The following is a 13,742-nucleotide window of genomic DNA, read 5'->3' as shown; positions in this document are numbered from 1 at the left end:
TTCCAGATCCTATTTTAGTGGATAGTTTGGCACACCTTTCTCTCAAAAGATTATCATTTTAGAAATTTGCACTTAAACCTTTTCCCCTTCTTTTAATCCTGTTTTATGGTAGAAGCGCTTTCCTGCAGTGAACAATGGGAGGAAGGGCAAAGAACATCTATGTTGAAATCATGAATTGCTTGCTTATTTTCTGACATGTTAATTTAAATCTTTGGGATCTTTATTTCAATTTCCATATAAATCCATTTAAAAAGAGGTTTTAGAAGCTTGAAAATTTTTGTTGTTTCTTTTGATTTTTTTTTTTTTTTTTTGGTGTAGTAAATTGTAAATGAGACGGGAAAAAAACCCACAACTTAGAAATAATCATTCTCCGGGCGCCTGGGTGGCTCAGTTGGTTAAGCGACTGCCTTCGGCTCAGGTCATGATCCCGGAGTCCCGGGATCGAGTCCCGCATCGGGCTCCCCGCTCAGTGCAGAGCCTGCTTCTCCCTCTGACCCTCTCTCTCTCTCTCTCTCTCTCTCTGTCTGTCTCTCATGAATAAATAAATAAAAAATCTTTAAAAAAAAAAAGAAATAATCATTCTCCATATCCTAGTGAGTTTTAACGGTTATTTCCATTTGCTCTTTGAAGGAACAATGTTACTTTCAAATTTTCAGAATAGTTTTCATTTTTTGCATATTACATATTTTTCCTACTTCTGTTATTTTTTCATAAACATACATATCTTATGCACATGAAAAGATTTTTTTAAAACAAACCAAGTCTTCTATTTCTTTCTTATTTGGCTGCCTAAGTATCACTTTCAGTGTTCTCACCCTTGCCCAGCAGGGCCCTCGGGCTCTTTAGTGTGGTCACTGTCCTCAGATTTGCTAGGGCCTAGTCTGTCTTCTGTAATTGGGAGCAAAAGCAATCTTATTCCAGAGGCTGGAATTAATAGATTTTCTAGTTTTCTGTCTTAGTTGCCTTTTTACCTCAAGTGTAAGGCTTGTTTGCCAATTAAAAAAAAAAAATTCACGTACCATACAGTTCACCCATTTGCAGCGTATAATTCAGTGGCTTTCAGTATATTCAGTTTTGTGACCCTCACTGCAATTGCTTTAGAACATATGCACTTAGTTTCTTCTCCACGAAGAAACCCTGTGCTCATTGGCAGTCACTCCTCTTTCCTCTCCAAACCCCAGCTCCCTCAGTCCTGGGCAAACTCTGATCTGCTTTCTCTCTAAATTTGCCTCTTCTGAACATTTCTTATAAATGCAATCCTATAATATGTGGCCTTTTGTGACTGGCTTCGTTTTATTTAGCATGGTGTTTTCAAGGTGGATGCTGGTAATTCGTATATAGCGTACTTAATTTACCTTTTCATCCCATTGTGTGCCATTGCATTTTATCTATCCATTCATCAATTGATGGATATTTGATTGTTTTCACTTTTTGGCCGTGATGAATAATTCTGTGAACATTTGTGCACAAGTTTTTGGTGAACACGTTTTCATCCCCCTCTAGGGCGTCCACCTAGGAGAGGAATTGCTGGGTCGTATGGTCACTCTATGTTTAACCTTTTGAGGAACTGCCAGACTGTTTTTCAAAGCAGTGTGCCATTTTAAAAAATGATCTATACAAGGGTATGAAGAATCCATGGGGTTCAAAGAGATGAGAACATAGATGTTCTTTCTTTTGAGAAAACATCCTTTAAAATTTTATAGGCTCTGTCCCATGTCTGCATATTTTATTTGTTGTATCTCATTGCCTTAATAGATAACTGCATCATTTTCCATATTTGGTTGCCCTTTAGACATCTGTATAAAATTTTAGCTCCAGATGCATAGATATTAACTTTTAAAGTAAAATCATTTATTTCCCTTTTCTTAAACAGCAGCAGCAACATCCCTTAATCTTGGTTGTGAAACGTAAGTTGCTAGAGTAATAGAGAAACTAGGGGAACATCATGGTGCTTGTGGTAGTTTTCTTTTTGAGATCGTGTGTATCAAAGTTGTGATAAGGGCCTAAGCACATACTGCACAGAACTGGCTGGGCCTCTGGAAAAGGGAAGGTGATCCCACTATCAATGCTGTATGTTGTAATCCCAAGAGCTCTGTCTAAACAAAGCATTTTTGGACTGGATGTGATCCCAAGAAGTTATTTTCTCTATCCTTGTTTTTTTAGTAGGACTAAATTTAACCCTTTTAGGATTAAAGAGTGTACTTGTCGTGACAAACACTGGGTGATTATAATAAAAACTTAAAAAAAAATGGTAGCCTGCTTTTAAAAAAATGTAACCCTTTAAAAAAATGATAGTGGTCTACACTTTTCTAAAGGAAACTACGTGGAAGATTCTAAAATATTTATTGAATTGTTTAAAGTAAGTTTAAATCTCTATTTAGAAAAATTGGTTTTAAGTCCCAGAAATAGACTTCCAGATTAAGATGGTACTGTGAGTTTGGGCTCTGCTATACAGATCACAGTCCTTATCTGAAAAATTGGAGGCCATATTTATCTTAGAATTCAGGATTTTGGGGGCTTTCAAAAGGCTCTTCCTTGTATTCCATATATACTCAGTGAGTCTGGGCATTACCCCATAATACAACACATTAATATTTCCTGAAGAATCATAAGACTATTCATACTAAGGGATATAAAGGATGACTATCAATAGCCTCATATCTGTTTGGAGCATATTTGGCCATTAAATGAATTTGTAACAAACTTAAAAAATGAACTTGCAGGTTTCAGAGATTTTTAGATTTGGGGGTTGTAGATAAGGAAGTTAAGGGATATTGGTATTGGGCTGTGTTCCAAGCCCAGGAAGGGGATAGGTTTTTGTTTGTTTGTTTGTTTTTGTTTGTTTTTTTAAAGAAAGAAAAAGGAAAAAAAAAAAAACATTGCCAGGCCCAGAGAGAAGTAGTATCTTCATGGACCATACATGGGCAGTAGATTGAACTGACACCCTAGGCTTTCTGGGTTCTGGGTCTAGAATCAGGTTGGGAGCAGGGAGTTTGGCCCTTGCACAGTAAAGGGAACTTAAAAGGGCTACAGGGGAGATGTGGGCCTGGAACCATGCTCAGTGCTGGAAGTCTGGTGCTGGAGTGTGACTCCCCAGCTCACGAGAGGAAGCTCGTTAGGTTGTCTGCTTTATGTGGAATAATCATGCATAAAGAATTCTCCTGTCTGTTAAGCTAGCACCTGCCTTGAGAAATACTGATCTGGGCAAAAGATAAGGATCTGAATGAACACACCAGCAATTAGCATGAGGTAGTTGGGGTTGATAGGAGAGATACTAGGGGAGAATAATGGAAAATGACCACTTGGTTTCTTGCTTAAGGGATCCAGTAGATAGTGTCATCAGTGAGATAGGGCAACCAGAGGAAAAACAAGATTTGGGAAACAAATGTTGATCATTTTTGGGAAAGCTGAATTTGAAGGACTAGGGTGTAAGTAGCTGGGAGATGTTATATTTTTATATCGTGAACTCAGAGCAAAAGAGTGGCATTAAAAACGTGTAGTTAAAACATACCGGTAGTTGTTAAAATGAGGAGAGAGGACAGTGTTCTCTAGACTGCATGAAGAAGGGGAAGAGAGCTAAGGGCAGAACGTTGGGGAAACCACTGTTTTTAGAGACAGAAAGAGAGGCCGACAAAGAAGACTGAGAAGGAGCAGTCAGATGTGGGGGAAGGGCCCAGAGTTGTGGGGACCAGAAGAAGAGACCACAGGAGTGACTGATTAGTGTCCTGTCCTTACAGATACGGTTTACCCTCTTCGGAGTTGAGGAGGGCCTTGTTTTACTCTGCCCGAGCGGTCCCATTGGGCTTTCACTCTTTGACCTACCCCACCCAGACCATGTTCTCACAAGTGACGGTGACACCGTTTATACCCTGCTAACTCAAAGGAGATTTTAGGGTTGAGGAATGGGTTAAAAAAAATACATGTTCTGGTAAACTCGAACAGTGTTAAAAGATGGTAGGAACAGAGGAGAGAGGAATGAATGAAGGGAAGGTCCTGGTCCTTGAGGAGACACAGCAGGAAACTAGCCTTGCAGGGAAAAAGGGACTCCCTTGCTTCTGAGAGTAAGGAATGCCTGGGTGCAGATGGGATGTGGATGTGCTGCTACAAGGTTACTTTAGAATAGCTAGGTCTTGAAACATTCCTCCTAGAAATTTTGCTGGCTTGAATACTCTTAAGGAATAACTATGTCTGACAAATGCATAACATCCTGTTTAATAAATTAAAATTGCAACACTCTATAACTAGGTTTGGGCATGTTTTCAATTTCTTTAAGAGTGTAATTAATATGAATAGATAATTACTAACATTCTATATAAAAATTGCTAACCAACAGTTGCTCAGTGTTGCAAGCAGGGGCAGGGGACTAATGGGAGAGGCTCTATTTAAAACTGCTTCTAGGGGCACCTGGGTGGCTCAGTTGGTTAAGTGTCTGCCTTCGATTCAGGTCATGATCCCAGGGTCTTGGGATCGAACCCCACATCAGCTCATCATCAGCCCCTGCTCAGCGGGGAGCCTGCTTCTCCCTTTCCCCCCTGCTCGCGCTCCCTCACTGTCTCTCTGTCTCTCAAATAAATAAATAAAATCTTAAAAAAACAAAACAAACAAAACTGCTTCTCTACTTCCCCAGTGATTCTGCACCAGCAAAGTTGGGGGTGTAGGATATATTCATGGAAGATGGGGAGTGACTTTTTCGCAGGACTACTTATATGCATGCCTTAGCGTATGAATCTGGAGGTTACCATTTGTATTTTAGCATCAGAGACTATTAATTCATTTAACAAATATTTCTTGAGACCTCCTATTCCAGGTACTACTAAGGCACTAGAGATACAGGAATCAACAAAACAAACATGTCTGCCCTTATAGAGCTTCCATTATAATGGGGGGAGGACAGACAATACATCAGCATAATAATTATGTAGTATGTTGGGAAGTAATATATGTGATGGGAAGTAAAAGTGGGGCAGAGTAAGGGTGTGGGGGGGAGTGCCCAGGGTGGAGATTGTGGTAGGAGGTCTGGGGAGAGGATGGCGAGGACCGAGTCCCCGAGGGGGAAGCGTTGTTGATGTGTTGAGGAGCAGCAAGGAGGCCAGTGTGGATGCAGTGGGAGTAAGCAAGGGGAGGAAAATGGCAGGAGGTGAAGGCCGTGGAGGGAAGATGAACGCCTGGTTTTGGACATGTTGAGTTTGAGATGCCTGGTGGAAATTCAAATAGAAAGGTTGGGATTTGTGAATCTCGAATTTTGGGAGGGAGCTGGGCTGGAAATATCCATTTGGGAAGGAGAAGTTGGCATATAGAAGATACCTGAATCCATGAGATTGGGTGAAATCACTGAGGGGGTGAATGTAGTTAGAGAAGAGGGTCAAGACCTGAACCTCGTGGTGGCCAAGACCTTAAGAACTCAAATGGTCGGAAAGGAACCAGTGAAAGAGACAAGGGAGACCAGGGAAAGCCAAGTGTACGGTGTATCAGGATGAGGGAGGAACGAACTGTGTCAGATGCTACTGAGAGGTTAAGGTAAGGACCAAGAGTCCACCACTGTGCTTAGCAAAGGGGAGGCCATTGGTGCCAACGAGGCCTGCAAAGGAACAGGACACTAGCTGGCAGAGGAAGAGGCAAGTGAAGGTACATCAGTGTGTTTCTCTGCTGATGGGAGGTGCCCCGTGCAGGGCCGGGGGGAGAGAGCTGCTAGAGCAGTGTCTGTTTGCTTTGTTCTCGCCTTCCCTATCAGCTTGAGATGTTGTTAGTTTTGCTTACTTTTGGGGAAATCGTTAGCTCAGTTTTGGCAGCATGACCGTGTGTGACTTCATCTTTAGTCCCCTTGTGTTCACTGGTAGAGCAGGAACGGCATAAAGTTGTAATCAGGTTGCAAACCCCATGTGAATAGAGGTTTTGGTGGCCATAATTTTGAAAAGGCTGTAAGATCTGTACGATTCCATTATGTCTGAATACAGTCCAATTATCAGTCTACTTCCAGTTTCCCTCCAGCTTTATTGAGGGATAACTGACAGAATTGTCCACTTCCAAATTTGATAGAACAGGAATGCCTTTCCCCTTTTTATTCAATTTATAATCAAAGTTTGAACTAGCTTTTGTTCTTATTAAGATTTTTTATCCTGTTTATCATCTAGTAATAATGATTTAGTAAGTAAGACACCCATTATAATAGGCATTTAGTAACTGTTCTTAATGAGAGCCTACCACTTAGGGTAGTAATACAACCAGTGTGTTGAAAAAAATGGGCTTAGTCTGGTTATGGTTAATAGAATCTTTGTGTACCTTTCAGAATATTTGCTTTGTGTGTTGAGCTGCATGAAATTATATGTAAAACCCTAGCCAAAAAGGCTACCCCAGGTAGCCTTCTTTAGAACCTCTGTGCCCTTCTCTGAACACGTTTCCATCTTCTTCCTCATCCTTGTCAGTTGGACTGCACATTTCCTGCAGCCCCCACTTCCTGCTTCTTCAAATTTAACTAACCTGTGGTCCCAAAGTATGTTTTCATGCTGATTCCATTAGTGTGTGTGAGGATAGGAGGAGAAAGAGTGGTTGGAATGTCCAGCTTTTAAGATTCCCAGTAGAGCAGACTCTTGACATCGTCTCAACCAAAACTCTCAGTTAACTAGCATGAATGAATGTTTAGCACGGATAGCTGTAAAATCATGCCCCCTGGAACATCGCAAATGTGTATTTTGCAATATTTTTAATCTTAGATGCCGATTTTCAGAGCATTAATAAAACCTAACCAGAGATTTTATTCTTCAGTTGTATTGGATAAGAACTTACTGTAATTATGACCCTAACCTGAATTTCCCGCCCCTAAATCGTAAGGATACCCTGTCCTGTATTCTTTGCTTATCCTCTGCGGTAGCTTTCTAATCCTTGAAACCAGAGCTGTGCTTTCTACGATCAGCTGTCTCCTTGGTCATTTTACTAATAAGACTTGAGGTTTTCTTTTGACCAAAGTGCATGAACAGTAGCAGCCCGTTCTCCACCTGAACATCTAACAAGCCGATATTAGTAACAATGAATTTTCTTTCTCTTCCTAATTATTTAGCTCTGTAAGAAGCATCATTTTGGAATTAACAAGCCAGAGAAGATTGTACCATCTCCCGATGACTCAAAATTTCTACTGAAGACCTTTACGCATATTAAATCCAATGTGTCTGCTCCTAATAAAAAGAAAGTAAGAGTTTGATTGATATGGGCTTGGAATTCATCTTGGATTAGTTTTAAATTGAAGGGTAATTTTCTTCCCAGTAAACTTGTTTTCAAACTGCTCATCCTGTGAAAGCACTATCTGTGCGTGGTCCTTGGGATTATTTTCACTTCTCTCCTAGGAAGTTGGGTATTATCCACGTGATGCTGTACATTGAATTCCTGCAGTAATAGTAGATTAATTTCTTACAGGTTAAGGAAAGTAAAGAAAAGGAGAAGTTGGAGAGGAGATTACTTGAGGAGTTGCTGAAGATGTTCATGGACTCAGAGTCCTTTTACTATAGCTTGACCTATGACCTGACCAATTCGGTGCAGAGGCAAAGCGCTGGGGAGAAGGGCCCCCGTCCCCTCTGGCAGAAGGTACTTCCCTCATAGCTCAGAGCAGAACGATTTATGGACCCATTTGGCTTCTGTAGGAAAACTCAGACAACATGTTTCTGAACTGTTCGTTCTCTACCTTTTCCAGGTTGATGACCGATTTTTTTGGAATAAATACATGATACAAGATCTTACTGAGATTGGTGTGAGTAATTGTTTCTAAAATATCCTCAGGAGTTATAGTTGTTAAGCAAATATTTTTAAATTGTATTAAAATGATTTAAAAATCTCACTAAAATGGGGTGCCTGGGTGGCTCAGTTGGTAGAGCATGTGACTCTAGATCTCGGGGTTGGGAGTTTGAGCCCCACATTGGGTGTGTAGCCTGCTTTAAAAAGCGTTTTTGTTTTTTTTTTAGTTCAAAAATCTCGCTAAAATGTTTTCCCTTCTAGAGTGTGAATCATTTAGCTAGGAAAGCCAAGGCATTATTTAAGGCAATTCACAACTCCAATGCCTAGCTATAGGCCTAGTTTTTTAGCAGGTTCCTGTAGGAAAGAAGTAACTTCAGGCTGCAGAACTCATGTCCGTAGAGTTCCTATGAAAGACAGGTTTTGTTTGTACTCATTGGAAATGTTGAAGCCCAATTTTCCTTTAATGATACCAGTCATTTAACTTTCCTGTCTCCTCCTCTGGGAATCTCGAAGGACTTTCTAGTACTGGTTGTACTTGAACCAGGGAAGATAGGGAATATGGTGAGATTATTGCATGAGGTTCCTTCCAGTGTAATGATTACTTTGTTCCTCTGTCACATATGTCAAAGAGTTACGACCGCCCGAGGACAGTTCATTCACTCAGTCCACGAATATGTATGGAAGGCTTGCTGTGTGCCGGTTACTGTTTTGGACACAAAGTGGGCAAATAGCTGAATGGGTAGCATCTTTTCATTAACTTTTTAAAAATGTCAAACCTTTTCTTCTCGTTTCTCTCTCTCCCCCTTGGCGGCCGTTAGTATAAGTGATTTTGACTTTAGCATTGTCTGCCATTAGATATCTATCATGCCTCTATTGAGAATGAGGCTTGAAAATGTGCTCGCCTCTTTTTATGAGGCTGATCAAACTCTGACCGCTGAAATTCAGTGATGGGGAGAAAAATAAAGGTGATATGCGAATTTTTGCTCTTTGCTAACATATTGAGTTCTAATATGTTTGGCAGAGTTTTTGTCAGACACTTGGAATTACCATTAAAACTGATGACTTGCAATAGAGGCAGCATTTGGCGGTGTACATTTCTCTTTTCCTGTCAAGAGTTTTGCATGTTTGCTAGAACAAAAATACAAATAATGAGGATGGTGGTAAGAATAATGAATGCAAATAGACTCTTCATTTCACAATTTTCAATTCTAACCACCTTCCTAAGATCCTATCTGCATGCTCCGTAAAACAAAACAAAACCATGAGACAGGTCCTGGCTTATGTGGCTATGGACGGTGAGGTGGGTTTGAAGGTCATGCCAAGGTTAAGGCTGGATACAGTTGTGGAGATGGGGGAGAAAAAGAGAGAACAATGGCCTGGAGCACTTCTTACCCTTTACTGTTCCTGCAGACAGTCAGCTGGGAAACTGGAGTACTCTTAGCCTGAAAGGCACAGAAGGGGACATGTCTAAGTGTAATTAACACAATTAATCACTCTCCTAATTATGTTGGGTGACTTTGTAAAATAAGATACTTATGGAAAGGGTTTTTTTGTTTTGGTTCATTTACTATGTGGATTTTAGCTTGGCAAGGCAAGTTTTTTGTTTTTTTTTTTTCTTTCTAAACTAGAAAATAGAGTCAGTCTTCTGTGCTCATAATAACGTGATCAGAGTTGATTGTATTTTATTAAAGCCTTAATGCAATGGGGAGTTAAAAAAATCAACCTATATGTTGTTTTTTTGTTTGTTTGTTTGTTTTTCCTGTGCCAACGGGAATAATCACAATAGCTACATTTGTTAAATACGTATGATAAGGGAGGAGCTAAACCAAAACCTTTTTACGTTTTACTCATCCACACAGCCCTCGTAATAGTTTCTCCTATTTCTCAAAGCAGGATGTTGAGGCATGGTGAAGTTAAGTGATTTTCCTGAGTGAGTTAGTAAGTGGTGGAGCTTGAATTTGTTACCCAGGCAGTGTGGTGTCTATGTTGCGGGCCCTCTCAGGCAGCTTTTTTTTTTTTTTTTTAATTTTATTTATTTATTTGAGAGAGAGAATGAGAGATAGCACAAGAGGGAAGAGGGTCGGAGGGAGAAGCAGACTCCCTGCTGAGCAGGGAGCCCGATGCGGGACTCGATCCCAGGACTCCAGGATCATGACCTGAGCCGAAGGCAGTCGCTTAACCAACCGAGCCACCCAGGCGCCCTTTTTTTTTTTTTTTTTTTTAAAGAAATCTCTGCATACAACGTGGGGCTTCAACTCAAAACCCCAAGATCAAGAGTCATGTGCTCTATCAACCAAGTCAGCCAGGCACCACCCAGGCAGCTCTTTTGAATTGATCACCACAGAGAAAAGGAAAGGCTCTCCCCTTCGTCCTCCTCGCTCCCTCCTTCCTGCTGTCCTCCAACAAGCAAGAAACATGGTTAAAAAATAGAAGGTTTCTGCCTCTCGTAAACTCACAAATATGTGCTAGCTTCTGTTTGGGTTTAAGCAAGCAGCAGTGCTGTACAGAAGAGAAACAACATGATGCTCATATTGTTTTCAGACACCAGACGTGGACTTTTGGATTATCCCCATTATCCAAGGTTTCGTGCAGATTGAAGAACTTGTGGTTAATTATAACGAATCATCTGATGATGAGAAGAGCAGCCCAGAGACCCCCCCTCAGGAGTCCACATGTGTAGATGACATTCACCCGCGATTTCTCGTGGCTCTCATTTCACGCCGAAGTAGGCACAGAGCAGGTGAGTAGAGGGCTGAAATCGTGTGCAAGTTAAATTCAGATGAGAACGGTAAAGCTGCAGATGTGTTGAGATGCTAATGACAATAATGGATTTGGAAACATAATTGGCTTCAAAGTGCTCAGTGACTCTAAATAGTGTGATGTAATTGGGGACCAATTTCTGGAGGGAGGTGAATGGGGGAGAGTTAACAAAAGCAGAAAGAAAAGGAGGTATATATATGGAGAAGAAAAGAGAGTCACTTGGGATATGCTTCTAAATACCATTGTTCCCACTGACAGCCTGTATTACGGTAATAAAGCCTTCCTGAGTGCTAGCACCCTTGGGAACACCCTTCCCTTTCAGTTCACAGAAAGTATCTTCGCTTCAACTTTTAAAAAACAATGATGCATACAGTTACGAGTTTTGGGGAACTTGTTACCGTTCTGCCTGGCAGTTGCACATTAGACCCTTCAAGCTATCCTGGAAGACGTGCTTGGTTAAGAAGCATCTCTGATCAGACTAAATCATTTTTTTTAACATTGTTTTCTGTTTTAATTGTCTTTTAGGAATGCGTTATAAACGGAGAGGAGTGGATAAAAATGGGAATGTTGCAAATTATGTGGAAACTGAGCAGTTAATTCATGTTCATAATCATACTCTGTCATTTATTCAAACGCGAGGCTCTGTGCCCGTCTTTTGGAGCCAGGCTGGGTATCGATACAACCCACGACCCCGGCTGGACAAGAGTAAGCTTGTCAGTTACTCAGTTTGCAAATGATGATTTCGGAGAGAAAATTTTTTTAAATATTAGGTACTGTATAGGTTTGGATTGGCTGGGCTAGATACTTCATTTAAAACAATAACCCATGGTGAAATTTAGTGGTCATAGAGGATTTGCAAGAGGAATGATGATTGTTGACAATCTAAGTTAAGTTATTTAACAATAAAAAACTCCCTAACAATAGAGTAAAACATAGCTTATTTCACAGATTTTAAACCGTTGTTTCCTTGCAGAATACTTTCTTAAATGCTTACTTTTGGAAAAGGGTAAATGTAGTCAATATTAATAAAAGTAGGAAATACCTAAAGATGGCATCTACAAAAAATAGGTCAGATGCCTTTACTCAGATGTCTCACTGTGAAAGGTTTGTTGTTGTTTTAAATATTGAGGATTTAATTTCTTCCAGGATTTTAACTGTAGCACGGGAATAGCAAAGTCATGTCAATCTAATCAGATTACTCAGTGAGGTTGATTTTAAAAATTGTTTACAGAATATTTTTCTCTCAAAACTCAATATATATTTGTGAAAATCCAGTAAACCTTCATTTTTCAACATTCATATTTGTAGAAGGGTTTTTAGTCTCTTATTATAAACTACATGGAACCCTTTCTAACAGTAGGCTGGATGCATGAACAATAAAGGTCCTCGTTTCCCAGTGTGCACTTCCAATGTAGTTCAGTTCAATCTGATTAGGGAAAAAGGAATCCGAGATCTTTGGCTTTGCTTTTTATTTTAAAATACTGGTTTTGGACCATCTTAGTTACATTTGGTTGTCAATAAATTATTGAAATGTTAAAGATGGAATAGACACTAATTTCTGTCTCAAACGTTAGAAAGAAAAATAGATCTTGTATCACTTCTTTGTAGGTGAAAAGGACACTGTTGCGTATTTCTGTGCCCATTTCGAAGAACAGCTGAAAATTTACAAAAAACAGGTGGGCTTTGATCTGTAGTAATAAAATGTTCCTTCATATTCAGCCATGGTTATGTATCTGTTTCTTTAAATCTCATGAAAATAACAATGTACTATTCGTAATGAAGCAAAATGGCATCTTGTCATGAAGAATACATAAGCTAAGAGTATTTTCAATATTCTTAAAGAAGAATTATCACTGAATCAGCTACTTTAGACTCTTTTTAGGTAATAAATCAGTCTGTCAGTTAGTTATTACAGGCCAAGAAGTATCTAGAGTAAGAAATGAAAGGCACCTCTCAGTACCACCTATAGTTCTGCCTTCTGAAGATAGCAATTTGATATGTATCTCTCAATATCTTTTTTTCTTATGTATTCCTATGTAGGAATGTGGTCATATAGACTAAGATCAAGTGAAAACTCTTAAGTAGAATTGCAAGTTCAATAAGATGACCAGATTTCAGATATGAGATTCATATAGAGTAATCAGTAAGTCTTATCCGTGAGCAATGACCAGTCTGAATGTGTAATGTTATAGGATGCATTTTTCTAACAGCAACAACAAAATAACCTAATAAACATACAAAAAAGGTGGCATGTGTATGGAGGCGGGAAGTGGGAGAATCACTAAGAACACAAAAGGAAACCTGAATAAATGGAGAGAAAATACCATGTTCCCGGAAGGAAGGACTAATACTGAATGGATGTCAGTTCTTCCGAAATTAATATATGTTTTGCGCAATCCTTGCAAAGAAAGGCTGAGCAGGAAAATAAATAAATCCTCAGATTGAAAAAAAGTATAAAGTTTGATAATAAGAGAGAAAGGCAGGTAATTGGGGAAATGAGAACTCTCACACATTGCTAGTGGAAACATAAGTTGGTACAGCTGTTATAAATGGTATTATCGATCAAAATAAAATATGCTTAGACTATTAGTCCAGTAGTTTTGCTTTTTGATATCTATACTACATATTATATATAGAAGTCATTTCCAGGTGGATGTGGATCTGAATGTGAAAAGTTAAACCATAAACCTTTTAAAGGAAAATAGAGAAGGTCTTTTTTTTTTCCTTTTTAAAGGCCCAAGGCCTTAGCCCAGCCTCTCTTTGGTGCCCCAGAACATCTGTTTGACCTCGGGTCTTAATCAGGACTTAAAAAGTGCCAACCAATACCTCAGTCTCTTTTTGAGTTAGCTAACCCAATCATCTATGACTTCTCAATTTCAAATTCATCTGTGATTTCTAGGGTCAGACTTTAGAATATGAAGGCCTAATTAAAGTAATGCCCACCCCCTTGCTTTCAGGGAGACCACACCACTCTTACTTGAGAAATCTTTATATATTTGTATAATTGATCAAACTTGACCAAGGTTGATCAGTTTTGCTGCTGATACCATAGAAACTAATATATGCAATTAAATGTTAAAAATAAATAAAAATTAAAAAACATAAAAAAATAAAAAGCACTAACCATAATGAAAAACATTGATCCATTTGACTTTACTAAATTTTTAACTTTTATTGAAGTTTTATCATTTATTTATTGAAACTGTATTAATACTAGATAGGGCTGAAACCACCAACCATAATGAAAAATTAATAAATTA

At 39.3% G+C, this 13,742-nt stretch overlaps 1 protein-coding gene across 2 annotated transcripts in view; it reads left to right on the top strand.

The window, feature by feature from the left end:
- The window catches only part of INPP5F (inositol polyphosphate-5-phosphatase F), an 83,287-nt gene that overhangs the window by 42,271 nt on the left and 27,274 nt on the right, over positions 1-13,742 (top strand). For both annotated transcript variants that reach the window (XM_028121822.2, XM_088019872.1), the window contains exons 4-9: positions 7,055-7,183; positions 7,408-7,575; positions 7,682-7,738; positions 10,264-10,462; positions 11,008-11,187; positions 12,091-12,158. In XM_028121822.2, coding sequence (XP_027977623.1) covers positions 7,055-7,183; positions 7,408-7,575; positions 7,682-7,738; positions 10,264-10,462; positions 11,008-11,187; positions 12,091-12,158 — 801 coding nt within the window. The remainder of the gene's footprint in view (positions 1-7,054; positions 7,184-7,407; positions 7,576-7,681; positions 7,739-10,263; positions 10,463-11,007; positions 11,188-12,090; positions 12,159-13,742) is intronic.

Source organism: Eumetopias jubatus, unplaced genomic scaffold, assembly GCF_037043125.1.
Source record: "Eumetopias jubatus isolate StellerSeaLion01/CBP00866 unplaced genomic scaffold, mEumJub1_p1.0 scaffold_17, whole genome shotgun sequence".
Classification (NCBI taxonomy): domain Eukaryota; kingdom Metazoa; phylum Chordata; class Mammalia; order Carnivora; family Otariidae; genus Eumetopias; species Eumetopias jubatus.
The sequence above is the reverse complement of the archived record's forward strand: the minus strand, read 5'-3'. Positions and strand labels throughout refer to the sequence as shown.